The sequence below is a fragment of the Lipophrys pholis genome (assembly GCF_963383615.2).
Source record: "Lipophrys pholis genome assembly, chromosome: 15".
In the NCBI taxonomy this organism is placed as follows: domain Eukaryota; kingdom Metazoa; phylum Chordata; class Actinopteri; order Blenniiformes; family Blenniidae; genus Lipophrys; species Lipophrys pholis.
The window spans coordinates 4,504,291-4,522,350 of NC_137642.1; the positions used below are offsets into that span (position 1 = coordinate 4,504,291).

General features: G+C 46.3%; 1 protein-coding gene across 6 annotated transcripts in view; it reads left to right on the top strand.

Annotated features, from left to right (window-relative positions):
- The window catches only part of birc6 (baculoviral IAP repeat containing 6), a 122,750-nt gene extending 112,427 nt beyond the window's left edge, over positions 1-10,323 (top strand). For all 6 annotated transcript variants that reach the window (XM_080482079.1, XM_080482080.1, XM_080482084.1 and 3 more), the window contains 2 exons: positions 9,155-9,289; positions 9,549-10,323. In XM_080482079.1, the coding sequence (XP_080338205.1) occupies positions 9,155-9,289; positions 9,549-9,728 (315 nt within the window). In that variant the 3' untranslated portion in view covers positions 9,729-10,323. The remainder of the gene's footprint in view (positions 1-9,154; positions 9,290-9,548) is intronic.
- Positions 10,324-18,060: the final 7,737 nt, after the last annotated feature.

An 18,060-nucleotide genomic window follows, 5' to 3' on the forward strand; every position in this document is an offset into this window, starting at 1 on the left:
CCGTGTTGTAACGGGCATATGAATCTAAATCTTTGTGAAGAAGAGAAATAAAACATTTAATCAATTGAATAAAATCAAGATGGCAAAGCCAACAGTCAATACGGTTGTAAATGACTGTGTCAGACAGGAGTAGCGTCAAGCTGTCGATGCCACGTATGTCCACTGCTGTGTAAATCGAAACGCCTCCTTTACATGGAGTAAATCATCGCATTGATCGGAGCTTGTGGGATGTTGTCACACTTTTCCTCATGGCCCAATGATGATGATGAAAACACTTGATCTCCGGAAACCAGCTTCCCGACAGCCTGTTTCTCACTCTGTCCTCAGATGAAATTTCCTTTTGGCTTTGCATTTTATAATGCTTTTAATATCTGATCACCAGAACTCAATTCTCACTTTGTCTGGTCCCGTTCAACATGAGCCATAAGTTCACAAAGATTAAATCAAACCTCCCTTGGAAATAATTCTAATTTAATAACATGCATAAGTGTAGAGACTCGGGATGAAGACATAACCTCTGACTGTATCTCGTTTGTAAATGCCAAGTGATGAGACAAATAGTGTCACGCCAGTGCGCTAATGGGGTGAGATGTGATCATCCCACTTAATTACATTTGCATTTCACCTGATAAATACTTGTGACATTGTTATTATGTTATCATATCTTGCTTGAGTGTTTAGTTTCTTCTCATTTAGCTGTCAGCTTTAACAGCCCTGATCTGGTCTCCAAATGGAACCAAGGCTGACCTTCATCCAGTGTAGTTGGGTTTTGTAATGGAGGCTCATCGTTCCACACTTCTGCTGAATATTAATATCCTGGATACTGATCCATCCTACAACCAACCGACACCCCCCCCCCCAGCTCACCCATCCATGGTGGGAAGACATTGGTCCTCTGGTTTACTGGTCCTCTAGTTCTCACTGAGCGACGGCCACTGCACCTCTTTGACCGCTAACAATAACTTTGCACTATCGAGTTTGTCCATCTCATTTCAGATTGATCTGATTTGTTGACTTTGAGCAGCTCAAGATAAAAACTACAAGAACTATTGATCACGTCCTGACTTCTGATTAGATTGGGTCTCTGGTTGTCTCTTCAGCACTGAGTCAATAAGAAACACAAAAACTAAATTTCCAAGGCAGTGAAGCACCTTCACCATCAGTTTGGTTGTGTTAAATGAGGTACTGACCTAGAGGCTGGAGAAGCGGACTTGGGATCGGGTGTTTGCAGGTTGGATTTCCCCAGGACACCCCTGGGGCCCCTTGATCATGACCCTTGACCCCCGCAGCACCTCAATGTGGCTGCCCACCGATCCTAGAAATAGGATGGGTACAAACGATTACACTAGTTCTTTGTCCCAACCGATTAAAAGCCCTCTTTAGAAGTGAACCGTTATCATCAGTCATCTGGAAGAAGAGAAATGTTTCCTTTTCACACTATTTGGTTGACGATGCTCCCACTCCGAGCTCGGGAGCCAAGCTGTTAATCGTTGCCTTCATGGGATGCTGCATTCGGTCATAAAACCCCACAAAGCATCATGAGTCGTCCAGTGGACATCACACCTGAAAAACACTCTTTCCTCCACTTTTACAGTGAGGCTGCTCTACAGTACAGTGTTAGCACAGCAAACGGCTCAGGGTGGCAGAACCAGTTTCCTGTAGATCCTCTAGATCCTCCGTCAGCTTTATGGATCCTGACACGGAAACATGTGAGTGGCAGCGAGAGCAACCTCACAACAACCTCTTTACTCATTCAGACACAGATGTGCAACGCATCTGCCGGGTCTCTGCGCTTCAGCTGGTGGATTTGTTTCTGTTTGGAGCTGACCGGTGCTTACCGAGCGCTGTTCCTGCAGAGTTTGCAGCCTGTCTCGTGTCATGACTGGAAATCGATGAGGTTGCAGAGCTGGTCCTGTAAGACGCCCTCCAAATGAACCGCTTGGCCTCGGCCTCCTTGTGTCTATGTGACGTAGCTGTACAGCTTCATCAGGAGCCTCCACATCAACCTTGGCTGTTCCAGCTGGGCTGTATTGATGAATAACAGCAGGCTCTCGGCTTGGCAACAGCTCCGCCATTCTCTCGCCTCGTCTCCAACGTGGAACATTTATCCATCATCTTGACCTCATTTTGAGCGCCGCTGCTTCCTTATCACACACAGTGTGTTTCTAAAGCGGTGACGGGCGTGCGAGCTCAGTGTGGAATTCAGCAGCGGTGCAGCGGGGCGCCTCGTGAAAAACTCTGCCACGCTTCCATTTTCTACTCACAATTGATTTGCTTGGTTGTGAAAATTGCCCGTTTCCTCCAGACTGCTGTAACAGTGACAATAATGTGACTGCACAGCCTTGTGTGTGTGTGTGTGTGTGTGTGTGTGTGTGTGTGTGTGTGTGTGTGTGTGTGTGTGTGTGTGTGTGTGTGTGTGTGTGTGTGTGTGTGTGTGTGTGTGTGTGTGTGTGTGTGTGTGTGTGTGTGTGTGTGTGTGTGTGTGTGTGTGTGTGTGTGTGTGTGTGTGTGTGTGTGTGTGTGTGTGTGTGTGTGTCATTCCTCCACATAAACAGCGTTTCTGCTTCGTATTCACTAATTCTCTAATTACTGTCCCTGCTTTGTTGCAGTTTGCAATAATAAATACAGCATCATAATTCATGCAGTGTCACGAGGTTCATTAGGATCTTCTAGGCTTTGGGTTCCAATCAATCTACTCAGGAGATTGTGCACATTTACAACTAATATTAACATAACCATCACCAAGAGACGGCACTGCTTCTTAAAGCCGTGTGGCTCATATAAAATCGCTCAACTTCAAATATGCAGTCAGAGAGGCCTGATAATATCTGACCACATTTTGCCCCAGTCTGCCTTCTTTATTTTCAAACAATGGCGATGCATGGAAGGTCAGTCAGCCACATGTTAATCCAATATCAATTTGAGTTATGTCTTAAGTTTTGTGAAATGAAATGCAGATTTTTTCTCTCAGTAAACTTGAATTACATCCAGTCCGTTAGCTTTTGAATTAACTTGTCATATATAGTAAATCTGTTACCACATGACCTTGTCATGCCATGATCAAAGCTAGCTTTCCCATATTTACATGAACATGTAATACAATCACAATATGTCATTCATTTGAATAATGCGAGGTTACAGAATAGTATAAAGTAAGTATAACTTTTACAAAGAATGCATGACAGATGTTTCTTCTTTTGGAACTCATAGAAAATATGTTGAGCCAAAAACGTTTTCTCAGTAAAATGAGAAAAAGCAGGATTATATTTCCGTCCATGGTAGAACAGACCTGTGTTGGTCTGCTGAGGTCACATTTGTTTACTCCAGAAAATCTGCTTCAGTCCTGCAGCTGAGTTCTGGCATCTCTTTCGTTCATGCCTGTTTAAATGAACTGATGTTTAACACTGGATGGTCTCAGTCTGCCGGTGAACACACCATGTGGAGAGAGATTTAACCTGCTGCTGGGAATCAAACCGTGATGTGGTTACACTGGAGTCTGTTGATTTCCTCAGTGTCTCATTAGTTTTTATTGAATCTACTAAAGGTTGATATATACTATTGCGTCTACAGGACGCATTGTACAGCGCGCAGTACCTTCACCCGGGAAGTTCTCCGCCATAATGCTCAGGGCGGAGATGGATCAGTGGAAACGCAGAAAACTCTTTGTTTAGTAGTGTTGTCACGATACCAACATTTTGGTATCGATACCGATACCACCATGTAGTTAGATACTTTTGACACTTTTCCAAATAAAAAGAGAACAGAAAAAATGTCATCAGATCCAGTCTGTCTAAAGTAGGACCAATGTCTTTAAATGGTGTGTTACTATGCAGTAATCTTTATAACATTAAATGGCTAAAATAAAATATTTTCATTTTATATTCTTAATTATGTCATATTCATAATACTAATATTTATAACAGCTTACATTTTTTTTCTTTTTTCGGAGTTTCCACGGGTCGTTTGACTCAGTTACACATGCGCAATCTCACATGGACGCTAACGCCATGTCATTTACGCATGCGCATCCGTTATTCTTTTCAAAGTACAAGCTCGGTTGGGCGATTGTTTTGAAAATACGTTGTTTTGACTTTAATTTTGAAGTTGTGTAGGTCGAGTATGAAACGCTTATTCAGTTGCGGATCCTGGGTTGGAGCGCGGGAGAGCTCGCGCACCCCGTCTTAGAGAAACCGGAGTGCAGAAGAAAAGAAAAGAAAGCGGAGCGCTGTTTTCCACACTTTCGATTGTCCAAAACATCCAAAACAAGTCAGAAAGCGGAGCAGCCGGCCGACGCTTCCCCCACAGAGAGACTGACTACTCTCTTCGGTGCAAATTACAACACAGTGACGCTCTGCAGCGACGTGTAAAAAAAAAAAAAAAGATACCGGTACCAGCCGGGCCCAGTGTAGTATCATTTTAAAAGACTGGCAGTGACACAGGATTTCAGCTTCCCACTGTCTAGAAACATTCCCACCTGGTGGTTGTCGGTGTGAATGTGTGGCCACCTGTCCAGGTGAACCCAGTTATCTATGATTGGCTCCAGCATACAGTTGGTGGAAATACAATCCAGTGGATCTGATTGAACAAATACTTTGCCATGCAGAGCATGAGAACATAATTAATAGCAGCTCAGTCAGTCTTCTGAGATATGTAAATGTTGGTGTTGTGATAAATGTGATCTATTCTATCTGCAGTAGCTGTGATTCTATTGGCTGATGAAATGCTGCTGTTCTCCTGCAGGATGTGTGAGGTCCAACATCAGGCAGCTTCTTATTTTTGGCACAAGTGTGTCTGAGTCCACCGTTACCACGTCCTATTTATAGAGGCACATCTGAATTATGCAGCAGCAAATTGTCAGGTGGAATTAAGGACAATGGGTCGCATGTTAAAATATGGATCATTGTGCGAGCAATCTGGAGCGCACTTGTTAAGGTGCATGTTTGAGGTAAAAGCTTTGCAAATGCTCAAAATCAATTTCGAAAAAGCACGACCACGAGGGCAGGGAGCAGCGGCCTGCGCACGGCGGATTTAATGGCTCAGTAATGACTGTAAGGCGAAGCGTCTCGTGTATCGTCGGCACGCTAATGCTAGCACGGCGCCGCACTTTAGCATGCCACACCACTCTGCATCCCCGGATTGAGGGGGCAGAGTGATTTGTTTTGAATTAATGCTGGTAAACACCTAAACAGCAGCACATGCACACAGGAGAGTGACCCGCATCAAGACCAGTCAGCTGGTCTGTCACTTACGTTTCCTTTGCCACTGAGCAACCTCGAGGTTCAGAGGATTCAGAGTCGGTGGTTTGAAATGTGGCAGATATCAAAATATAGATCTCATATATGTCTTTGTCTTTATTGGATCTGAGATTCCAGTCGAAGCGTTGCAGATGAAACCTGCCTGTTGGGGACGCTCCTCGCCATCCCTCGCAAAAAAAACAAACCAAAACACAAGTACTGAAAATCATTACCTTCTCAACATAAAGTCAATTTTAATTAAACTTTCTAGTGCAAAATACAATGAAATGTCAAAAAAACCTTGTATAAATCATGTATGACCTCCTTGCTTGGTGGGGCCAGATTGGAGCCTGTTGGTTGGTTTTGGCCGACGGGCCTTATGTTCTCTGCGGTTAAATGAAAGTGAATCTTAAGTACGTGTGACGTCATCCACCCTGTGTGCTAGGCTCCTCTCCGGCCCCCTGCGGGGATTTTCAGGATCGTTACGCTATGGAACGCGCATGAAAGTGAACCAGGAGTGTAGTATGGAGGCAATCGTGTATCACCCGCGGCCTGAATATTCCAATATTCGGGTCCAGCCCAAGTATTTTGGCCGTCTTAGTGTCGCTAAGCTTGAAATTTGCCAGGAAAACCTGTCCGTTGTCCATGTCAGGCAGGTGTCCCCACATTACGGTTTTTAACAGTGTGTCGGTGCACAGTGACGTGACAGCTCTTACCAGGTCCCTCCTCAGTGGTTCTACTGTATTATATTCACGTATATATATTGTATACATCTTTATATTGGTTCAGTTATGTGCTTTTGAATAAGTAGGTTTCTTCCATAACATATTATTTGGTGGTTGGTTTGTTCAATATCAGCTGGTCCTACAATTTATCATGTCACAATGTAGTATTTATTAGTACACAGTGTAGTATTTAGTAGTACACAAAGTAGTATTAGTACTACACAATGTAGTATTATTAGTACACAATGTAGTATGTCATCATCCACAATGTAGTTTTTAGTAGTACAAAATGCATTAGAATGCACCATTTAAGCATGGTTGTTGGTTCGTTGTGTGGTTGATGGTTGGTTCACGGTGTGGTTGGTTCATGGTGTGGTTGACGGTTGCTTCACAGTGTGGTTGGTTCACGGTGTGGTTGGTTCACGGTGTGATTGGTGGTTGGTTCACGGTGTGATTGGTGGTTGCTTCATGGTGTGGTTGATGGTTGCTTCACGGTGTGATTGGTGGTTGCTTCACAGTGTGGTTCGTTCACGGTGTGGTTCGTTCACGGTGTGGTTGATGGTTGCTTCACGGTGTGGTTCGTTCACGGTTGCTTCACGGTGTGGTTCGTTCACGGTGTGGTTCGTTCACGGTGTGGTTCGTTCACGGTGTGGTTCGTTCACGGTGTGATTCGTTCACGGTGTGATTGGTGGTTGGTTCACGGTGTGGTTGATGGTTGCTTCACGTTGTGGTTCGTTCACGGTGTGATTGGTGGTTGCTTCACGGTGTGGTTCGTTCACGGTGTGATTGGTGGTTGCTTCACGGTGTGGTTGATGGTTGCTTCACGGTGTGGTTCGTTCACGGTGTGATTGGTGGTTGCTTCACGGTGTGGTTCGTTCACGGTGTGATTGGTGGTTGCTTCACGGTGTGGTTGATGGTTGCTTCACGGTGTGGTTCGTTCACGGTGTGATTGGTGGTTGCTTCACGGTGTGGTTGATGGTTGCTTCACGGTGTGGTTCGTTCACGGTGTGATTGGTGGTTGGTTCACGGTGTGGTTGATGGTTGCTTCACGGTGTGGTTGACGGTTGCTTCACAGTGTGGTTCGTTCACGGTGTGATTGGTGGTTGGTTCACGGTGTGGTTGATGGTTGATGGTTGCTTCACGGTGTGATTGGTGGTTGGTTCATGGTGTGATTGGTGGTTGGTTCACGGTGTGGTTGACGGTTGCTTCACGGTGTGGTTGACGGTTGCTTCACGGTGTGGTTGACGGTTGCTTCACAGTGTGGTTGGTGGTTGGTTCACGGTGTGGTTCATTCACGGTGTGGTTGGTGGTTGCTTCACGGTGTGGTTGATGGTTGCTTCACAGTGTGGTTCGTTCACGGTGTGATTGGTGGTTGGTTCACGGTGTGGTTGATGGTTGCTTCACGGTGTGGTTGATGGTCTCTTCACGGTGTGGTTGACGGTTGCTTCACGGTGTGGTTGACGGTTGCTTCACAGTGTGGTTGGTGGTTGGTTCACGGTGTGGTTCGTTCACGGTGTGGTTCATTCACGGTGTGGTTGGTGGTTGCTTCACAGTGTGGTTCGTTCACGGTGTGATTGGTGGTTGGTTCACGGTGTGGTTGATGGTTGCTTCACGGTGTGGTTGATGGTCTCTTCACGGTGTGGTTGACGGTTGGTTCACGGTGTGGTTGGTTCACGGTGTGGTTCATTCACGGTGTGATTGGTGGTTGCTTCACGGTGTGGTTGACGGTTGCTTCACGGTGTGGTCGATGGTCTGTTCACTGTGTGGTTGACGGTGCTTCACAGTGTTGATGGTTGGTGGTTGGCTCAGGGCTCCAGTCAGGGTCAGTAGGGCAGGTTTCTCAGCTGCTCCTGATGGAGAAGAGAATAACCAAGAATATAAGTTTTTAATGGCTGCATGATTCAGTCTCGCCCTTGACCCCCCGTGTGCGGAGCGTTCACTCCTATCCTCTCCTCCCACGGTCGCCTGTGGAATAATGAGTGGACGGCGTTTCCTCAAAGGTCACTGAGTCGCTGGCTCTCCATCAGAGGAGCTCATCTGTCATCAGACACACCGACCTCGTACATTCTCCGTGTGTGTGTGTGTGTGTGTGTGTGTGTGTGTGTGTGTGTGTGTGTGTGTGTGTGTGTGTGTGTGTGTGTGTGTGTGTGTGTGTGTGTGTGTGTGTGTGTGTGTGTGTGTGTGTGTGTGTGTGTGTGTGTGTGTGTGTGTGTGTGTGTGTGTGTGTGTGTGTGTGTGTGTGTGTGTGTGTGTGTGTGTGTGTGTGTGTGTGTGTGTGTGTGTGTGTGTGTGTGTGTGTGTGTGTGTGTGTGTGTGTGTGTGTGTGTGTGTGTGTGTGTGTGTGTGTGTGTGTGTGTGTGTGTGTGTGTGTGTGTGTGTGTGTGTGTGAAGGTCATTTGTCAAGCCACTGTAATCCCATGTATGTGTCCTGATCACAGCTGGTTTGCATACAAAGCTTCTCTCCACGCTCTGATCGATGGTCGTGTCCAAATACCAAAAGTCAAACCGCTCCAGGCCTGAGCCTCTCGTGACCCCAGGGGGGGCGAGGAAGCCCCCCCACCCACTTGTCTGACCATGATCCTGCATAATGTTGCCGTGTGCTCCACCCTTACCTTTCTCCCACGAGCTGACGAGGGCTCCTTGTCTCCATGTCTGGTCTTCTTCTCCAGCTGCTTCACCATGTTTACCATACATGTGACCGTGAACCCCCCCCAACCGCTGCTAGGTGCAGTTATTTAAGGGAGAGGGGGTTTGGAGATGGAATGAAGATGGAGAGAGCAGTGGAAGGAAGCAGGAGATTAAAGCTGTCCTTAAACCCTCTGCACTCCCTCTCTTCTTCTGCTAAACAGCGAATCAGCAACCCCCCCCCCCCCCCCCCCCCCCCTCCACCACAGCGCTCGCTGCATACTGATGCCCCCGACCTGGCAACTGTTGCTAGGAAGTGGAGCGCAGGGGATTCGGATGTTGATGATTGACACTAGACACACACAGAGTGGACGCCGGTTCAGGTTCAGATGGAGTTCTAAGTTCTTCGTTCTGTGTATGAAGCTTTCGGTGTGTAAACAGTCTAGAATCTGCTGCACATGATCAAAACTTTAACTCAAGTAACTCCTGCAGCTCGATGGAAAACTTTGATGCAGTCGATTGGTCCACAAGCAAAATGACGCCTGTGTGTGTGTGTTTGTTTGTTTGCAGGTGATCCACAAACACTTCTACTTGAAGAGAGCTGAGATCATGTCTCAGTGTGAGGACTGGATCGCAGACATCCAGCAGTACAGCAGCGACAAGCGGGTCGGCCGCACCATGTCCCATCATGCCGCTGCGCTCAAGGTAACGGTGGCTCGTCACCGGCTTCATTCCTTTATTCCTTCATTCCTTCTTTCCTTTATTCCTTCTTTCCTTCTTTCCTTCTTTCCTTCTTTCCTTCATTCCTTTATTCCTTCATTCCTTCTTTCCTTCAGCTCAGCAACGCTAAATGAAACTTCAGTCCACAGAAAGTCCAAACCCTTCAGTTGATCTAGATAAGACTCACCTGTCTGAAGAGTGTGTGTGCGTTCTGATGTGTGTGTGTGGTGTGTGTTTCCGGCAGAGACACACAGCTCAGCTGAGGGAGGAGCTCCTGAAGCTTCCCTGTCCCGACGGTCTGGAGCCCGATGGAGACGAGTTCTCGGAGAAGAGCGCCGCGCTCATCCTCAAAGAGCTGCCGGTTCAGGACGGCGAGAAGCCCGGCGGCAGCCAGGACGCCCACTGCAGCGACGGCCAGCTATGAACCCCCCCGGTTCCCCCGGTTCCCCCGGTGCCCCCGGAGACACTGGACGGCCGCCTTGTCTATACTTGTATGTAAAGATCTAATAGCGGAGACGGAGGACGCACGAGACAAACTCTGAACGATGCTACGCCCTTACTGAGAAAACAAACTTTTATTTACCTGTAAAAGAGTGTAAACATTTTGTGCTTTTTCCAATTGTGAAATAACCACTGATTGGTATGTTATTAAACTTGTTTATGTATACATAATGGCAGAGGAAATTACAGATTATATAAGGGAAACTACCTTTAGAGACGAATGTTTACTGAATGTTAATTTCTTTTCCTTTCCTTCCTTTTGGACAGATGTAACCAAGGATATATTGGTCATTCTTTAAGGATAATATTTAAAACACACACACGCACACACACACACACACACACACACACACACACTGAGGTAACAGAATCTGAGATGAAGTTTAAAAGAAGAAAAAGCCCCTCTGGTCATCCGTTGCTTCGTCTGAATCTCTAGAATCATAATATCCACTTGAATAAAGGTTCTTAATGCTATGTTTCCTTTTACAGGCTCCAAATTAAAAGCACCACCTGGATCAAACTGTGTCGCAGCACTCCTCCGTCACCCTGTGTGTGTGTGTGTGTGTGTGTGTGTGTGTGTGTGTGTGTGTGTGTGTGTGTGTGTGTGTGTGTGTGTGTGTGTGTGTGTGTGTGTGTGTGTGTGTGTGTGTGTGTGTGTGTGTGTGTGTGTGTGTGTGTGTGTGTGTGTGTGTGTGTGTGTGTGTGTGTGTGTGTGTGTGTGTGTGTGTGTGTGTGTGTGTGTGTGTGTGTGTGTGTGTGTGTGTGTGTGTGTGTGTGTGTTACTTCTGCCTTTTCTTAAAAAAACAAAAAGCTCCTTTGTTTCTGTTTCTCCTGAAAAGAAGCTGCTTTGAGCTTTTATTTTTTCGATGGGCGGCGTTGAACAAATGAAGCAGCTGCTTTTCTCTCGTGCTGCAGCCGGACGGTCGGGACTGGTGGTGTCGATGCGCCGGCCGGATGTTTCCCACCTGAAGGAGTCTCACAGCGTCTGGAGACTTGGTGGAGAGAACAGCCAGTATAAAGCAAATAAATATAAAATAACAGTCTGTGACCAGCAGGACACATTTTTCACAGTAAAACTGTTTTATTGAAGGTGAACCTCCACACCAGCAGGAGGAACTTGAATTGACCATATTGAAGGTCTCTGTTCAAACACCCGGTTCTCTTCAACCCATTTTCAGAAACATCTCAAACCTTTTGCTCCACCTGGAGCTGGGTGTGTGGGTCTATACTAAGTTGATCATCTTGAGATCAGTGGCACTTGTACCAGGTTTTTCTAGGTGACGTAGCGTCTTTTGCTTCAAACTTTGAAGCATCTAAACTGGATTTTAAAGGGAAATGTACCGACGATGATCATAGAACATCCAGTAATTCAAAATGTCATGTTTTGTAGATATTTAGGCTTCTGTTTTAATTCTAGACTAAGGGATTGTAGAGGGACTAGAATAAGAGTTTTAAATTTGGCAGCGACTTTCAGGTTGACAAGTCGACTTGAGATTTCCTCTGAAGAGAGACGTTCACGTTGTTCGCTGCCTCACTGAAGAATGGAGTGTGTGTGTGTTTACATCATTCCCTGAATTACAAAATAACCTGTTTTCAATAACACTGCTGGTTATCTGCTACTATTTGATGCTTTCTGTTATTAAGTTCTATTCTAAGAGTCGACAGAAAAGCTGTAAACAGTTTAGATGAGTAGAACTGCTCTGCTTCTCATCCCTCGTGTTTCACATGAAGGTAAAAGAAACGAAAACTGGCTTTTAAGCTTTGAGACATTTGATGTCAAGAACCCCTGATGAACCAAGAAAACTACTGTTTGTGAGCATCGTGTTTATTTAATAAAGATTAAAGTGGACATTTGCTGACTGAACCTAAACTGGTTCCACAAGACAAAGTGTCTCCGTCTCCCCAGAGGAACTCTGGAAACTTCCCATAAACACTGAGAAACAAAGGTGAGAAAGTATCGACAGCTCTTTATGATGTGGAGGTTGTCTGTCTCTCTCCAGCTCATCAACGACTTTATGTAGTCTCAACTAATCTGATCTAAATATATATATATATATAAAGCCACTCCGTCTGTGATTATACCCAATATGCAGAGTGCGGGACTCTGGACCAGGTTTGTCCAAAGTATTTTGTTAAGAAGTAAAATAATGTTTTCCTATAACATCTGTGTCACCTGGCATTCATATAACATATGTATAAATGTTTTTCTGTCGTTTTCACATCTCCAACACACATCCCATTCCCTCAACTTGAGTTTAGCCGTCTTACAGGGGGTCCAAGAGCTTCTATGAATAATCTTGTATGTGATCAGTCCAGTCTGTGTCTCCTGAGGTGTCTTACACCAGGACCTGCATCTTCCTTCCACTTGTCTTCAGGTGTCTCCCTTCTAAGGTCACCTTCTCGTGCTCTTTTGAGACCGTCAAGCTTTGGTGGGCGATGCAAACAACCAAAACTTTACACAGAAAGTAACAAGCATCCCCTTAACTTTACCACCCCGTTTTGCATCATCATCATCACATTCGTTATAATCATTTTTAATCAAACACATAAAATTCTTAATTATCAAGTTCATCCTGAAATTCCCAGGGGGCGCTGTTCACAAGAGGCTTGCGGGACGTCACTTTTGTGTCCCAATTTCTGTGGACTTCAAACATGGACGTCTTCCTCCAGAGCTTCCCAAAGATCTTGCTGAGTCATTGTTCTTTCACTTCAGGATCCACAGCCAAGTCCTAAATCATTTCCTCCTGAGCCGCTGCAACTTCAGTTGATGTCCTGCGATCATTTCATTTGATAGTAGAAAAGCAGAACCGCTGACATAGTGGTATATGTTTTCATTCTTCAGCGGTCATGTGTCCTTAACTCCAGGACAACATAAGTAAGAAGTAGCTCATCTTAACCCACACTTCATTAGGTTTTATAAGATCGGCGAGTCAGGACTTCTGGTTGGTGGCAGATGGAGGAAACACAGCTCACTCGCTCCCAAGACTTTTCTTTTGGTTTTTTCTTCTTGTCTCTGAAAACCGCCTCTTAGATTTGATCACAAGCAACTTAAATATGAGGCACAACTATGTCCAAACCTGGAAAACAGATGAACCCACCTGCAGAACACTCCAGGGCTCGTGCTAAAGAGCGCTCACATCAGAGCTGCTGGAGCAGCAGATCTGAAGTGCTCATGTGTCACAGTAGAAACAAAACTAGACCAGATTCAGATCGTAGTCTCGGACCAGGGACGTCGCATCACTGGTCTCTCGTCTATCACAGCAAAGGTGAATTAGTGTCTTGCACAACGTGAAGCCGCCTGCGCCACATTTCGGGAGGACAGCAAGGGTCTGAAGTCCAAATTGTCTGACCAGGAGGGGTGGAGCAGGTCTCCGTCTGTTAATTGAAATCCTCCCACTGTCTTCTCCCAGCTGAGCTTTGTCCACCCTCACACCTAAACCGGGACCAAAGGGGAGCAGCTGCAGGAGCAGGAAGCGAGCTTACCTCAGAGACAGGTAAGAGCTCACACCGAGCCGGACCCCAGCAAAGAATCCACCGCACCACCCGCATCCAGCCAATCAGTGCACCATGCCGCAGACAATGTGGAATGATTGGTTGTGTGTGCCGGGGATCAGAGGCCTTTGGAGCAGCACAGTACTCCCAACAAGTACCAGAGAAACTCACAACACAATCTACTGCAGCCTCACGCCAACAACCCACGCCGCTGCATCAGCGCCAAGTGGGAGGTGCAGGATAGGTGTGTGCCAGCGCATACAAACATGGCACAGCCATGAGGGAGAGACAGAGAGCAGGGAGGATGGAACAGAATCCATCCTGCGACATTCTACCCCTGGCTCTTGAATCGTCGCCTCGACGTTTAGCTCCACAGGAACGGTGGTCAGGGGTCAGGGGACAACAGCCAGGGCCTAAAGAGGGCTGACCGGGCGGTAGACACCAATGGCTAAGGGTCACCAGCGCTGTGGTCGGGCCAGCCTGCAGACTGTGGAAGGTAGTTGACATGAGGGTGTCGACCAGCCGTGGAATGGCCAGTCCGGTGGCTGGGCTTGGGTTGATCGCCTGGTGTAAGAGGTAGGGCTACCGAGGCTTGGCCTCTAGGTGACGGAGGCGTATAGGAACCCCCAGCCTATATGACCACTTGTGGAACAGTACCTGGGCCACAATAGAAGCCCGTTGAGTGGGGACACCCACTGTGTATTTGCTGAAGACGTCATTACCCTAACTCTTTCCAACAGAACCCCCAGACCACTTGGGACACAACCCAGAGGACGCCCAGACTCCAGAATACAACATGGCACCCAAACACCCAGAGGAAGAGCCAGGACTGGACCCTGAAGGGCAGACATGCATATCTGATCCTCGGGGACACAAATCTGTCAAACATTCCAGTCCACGACCATAAAGATGTGCAGATTGACAGACACCCAGGAGCAAAGTTCTCCCATGTGGCACCTCTAATGGAGAAAACAGAGGGTGTGAAGCCCCCGTTCTACCAACCCAGGAGGGGGAGCTCTATTGGATAAAACATGAAACAAATAGTTTAAAAAAGGCCTTTTTTAAATATCCAATTAAATACTAAAATGTTAAAATATTAAAATGCTAAAATAAGCCCCAGGCCTCTAAAAACTACATGGGTCCATTCATCAGTCCATCAGTCTCCTTCGAGACATGTGCTCCACTCCCCAGATACGATCTGAGGAAACTGTCTGATACCCAGGCAGGCCATCAGAACATTTACCCAGGAGACATTGGACGCTGCCCACACAATAAAGGGAGCACTGAACCAATGCTACTCCAACGATGCGTCCTCTCAGCCAGCTCCTCTCTCACAGCTCAAAGGTGGAGAACCACTACGCGTCCTGTCGCTGCCCGTTCCTCCACTGTCCTTCTGTCCCACACCCTAAACCCAGCAGGGTGCTTCTCTGATCCTGGTTCTTCTGGACCCACCCTCACGTCTGGTCCACACTCCCCCAGGATTCGACCCTGGTCCCCTGCTCACTCTGGAGACCTGTCAGGCCCACTTCCCTCATCCACACACCTGTCCCCGCTTAACTAATGTTGGAGGCGCACACACGCACGCACGCACACACACACACACACACACACACAAATAAATCACTCTGTGACATAAGTAAGGTCATTTTCTTCTTTGCCATCAACAACCGAGACAACAAACCAAAGACAGTCGAGAAACACCCCCAGAAGGTGGCCACAGACCTTCATGGCCACAGACCTTCATGGCCACAGACGTTCATGGCCACACACTTTCATGGCCACACACACCCATGTCTCCGGTGTGAACTACTCACATGCACTACCAACACAGAAACCTGGATGAGCTCAACAACTTCATCCAAAGGGACAAGAACCACACTCCACCACTCCCTGATGAAAACCTCCTGACTCCAGCTGGTCTGGTGCCGATATGACGACACTGGGTTTTCTCTTATCATGGTAGCTTCAAGGACTAACCCTGGGTTTTCTGTACCACAACGCCAGTTAATTTCTTACCAGGTTAAATTACCCTGGTATCTTACTCTGAAGGTCCAACCGCCTCCTGACCAATCCGATCTCTTGGAAAATGACCTGCCTTTTCTTAGATGAACCTGATTGGTTCACCGTTTCAGTTCAACTTTATTTATACAGCACAACAGTTTGAGAGCCAAGCGATGCAGAGAGGAGGAAGTTTTTAAAGCAATCTTTTTGACATATGAAAATAAATTCTGGTACTGAGGCTTCGAATGATGTTTTTCTTCTTCTTGACTTGCTCCCAACTCTGTTTGAATCCACGAGGCTTGCATCTGAAATATTAAGATTAATAATAGTCACGCCTGACAGAACTGAAGAAACATTAATTTATGGAACAAACATCTACTCGTCATGGTAATGAATTAATATTCCAACACAACACACACTCACACTGAGGAAACAGCCTCAAAACAAGTCGATGGAAAATATTAACTAAAGAAGAGTAGTGAGGAGGTTCTGCCTGAAACGTTTCTGCAATTATAAAATAAAACTGATGACAGTACTGTGCCTGTCCGTTTGTATTGGGTGATGAATCAATATTGTATAATCCCACTACGTTACACATTAAATCAGGAATGGTCTGGCTTTGGACGGGGTAACAGTGTTGCTTTTAGCCTGGTTGATGTGTTTTAATTCTTCCTATTTCCGTGTGTGATTGGTCAGATAATGCAAACTCCGCCCCTTTCACGTGAACGTGCACTGATTGTGAAGGGAAAACACTGGGTTCAACTCGCGAGTTGATAACCTGTTTTGTGTTAATGCTCATCAGGATCGTGCATGTCTGGGTAAGTTCACCTAGGTAACAAAGATATCCTGGGTATGTTTATCACAGGACGTCGTTCAGATCCACTGGACCAGCGAAACGGCAGGTGATGCTCAAACACCGACGGACCCAATTAAACTAAAATCCCCCATAAGCCTCCAAAAAGGAAGGGAGTAAGAACATTATTGTTTTGGCTGAACACTTCCATACTCAACAAAGACTACTGGGGGGGGACAGGCCTCTCCTTCATTCCCATGTTCAACATCCACAAAGAAGTAATGTCTGACAGGACATCACAACATACCACAGGAGTTTAAGATTAATAACCTTCTTCTTTGGAGAAAAACAAAAACAAAAAAACCTTCACACCAACATCCATGTGGGAACCAGTAACATGACAAATTCCAAATGAAGGACAGAACCTTTTTTTTTTTTTTAAGTTTGTTTTGGTTTTTTCATTGCCAGAAAGTAGTGCAATACAAAAGTACAATTGAAGAATGTAACATTTTCTTCTACCTCCTACAAACTGGGTTTGCTTCCAGCCCAGTTTTCTTTCATCAAATCAACACAAACATTTTTTTATTAAGAAAATAAAAACACAACAAACAAAACAAAAAGAGAAAAAAACACAAATGTCGCTTTTCCATGAGTACGTTCTCAGCCCTACCCGACTCTGGTGCTGTTCCACTACGTCTTAGTCTCTGCTACCAGGTACTTTCATGGTACCTCCTCAGCCGAGGATCCAAACGAGCGGGCAGGCCGCTGATTGGCCAGCGCATGATGACACAGATGGCGGCTCATTCACCCGCAATTTTTTAAACCGGATCACAACAAGAACGCTCACAGATAGACGCACAGAAATAAACCGCGTGGAGCAACAACGAGGTGCAGATATTTGTGTGGTGGCGACTTGAGGATTGAGAAGGAGAGTGACCTGCTAAGTATCAGGAGCTTTCTGAGCCACTGATACCACCGGTGTTTTGGATTAACTGGTGACCGGCTTCCTCAAGCTTCCCTGATGGAAATCCGTAGCTGTCCAAGCAAATGCCGTTTAACAGGCCCAGCTGGACCTACTCTGTTCTGCGATTTCATGATGTATTTAACTTCTGCTTCAAAATTCGCTTTGCAAAGTTAACTCTATAAAAACCTTGTTTGATTGGTTTTCCATCTCCTACATCCAGGTCATGTTCAATCCAATGAGTGCGTCCTGGCGTATTGGAAAACAAACAGGAAATGTGTTTATTATATCAGTTCAGCTGTAAAATGAGCTAACAAGGTGAAAAGAGTTTTTCAGACCACCCTGTGTATGTGCGCTGTCCAAGGTACCAGGCTCACTGTCATCTCCTGCAGGTGACACGGTGCTGTCCGTGGTGCTGAAACCATCATTCAGCGTTTACTGCTCTCGCAGCATGAGCCCCGCTGGACTCCGACAGCACAACTTCCACCTCGCGCGCATGATATGGTTTTAACGTCACACAACTGTGTCTTTTTCCTTCGTTCAGGCATGGAAACCAAATCATTTTGATCAGCTGTTAGTTCCAGAACAGTATACGGGCCAGGGAATTTTGCTTGAAATGGAGAAGTTACAACAGGACAAAAAGCCAAGACCTGATCACCAGGCAGAAATGACCACACCTCTGCACGCCTATCAAACAATCTCTTCATTATTTCTTCCATTTCCTTCACCATCTCCCTCGCCACATAAAGACGTCTTCTGAACCCATTCACCTAATCCACAAGACGTTTCAGTGGCTCTGGCTCTTTGACGTTATCCACCACAGCTGCCAATGGACCTTTCACTGTGTGCATGAAAACTCCATCCAACTCCATACAATAAGCTGCAGGAGAGACTTCAGTGACTGATGGAATCGTTCTAAAGCCCCCTGGCTCTCCGGATGGTACGCCGTCGCTTTACTGTGCTACACATGGAGTTGTTTCAGGACCTGAGCAACGAAATGTGAGGAAA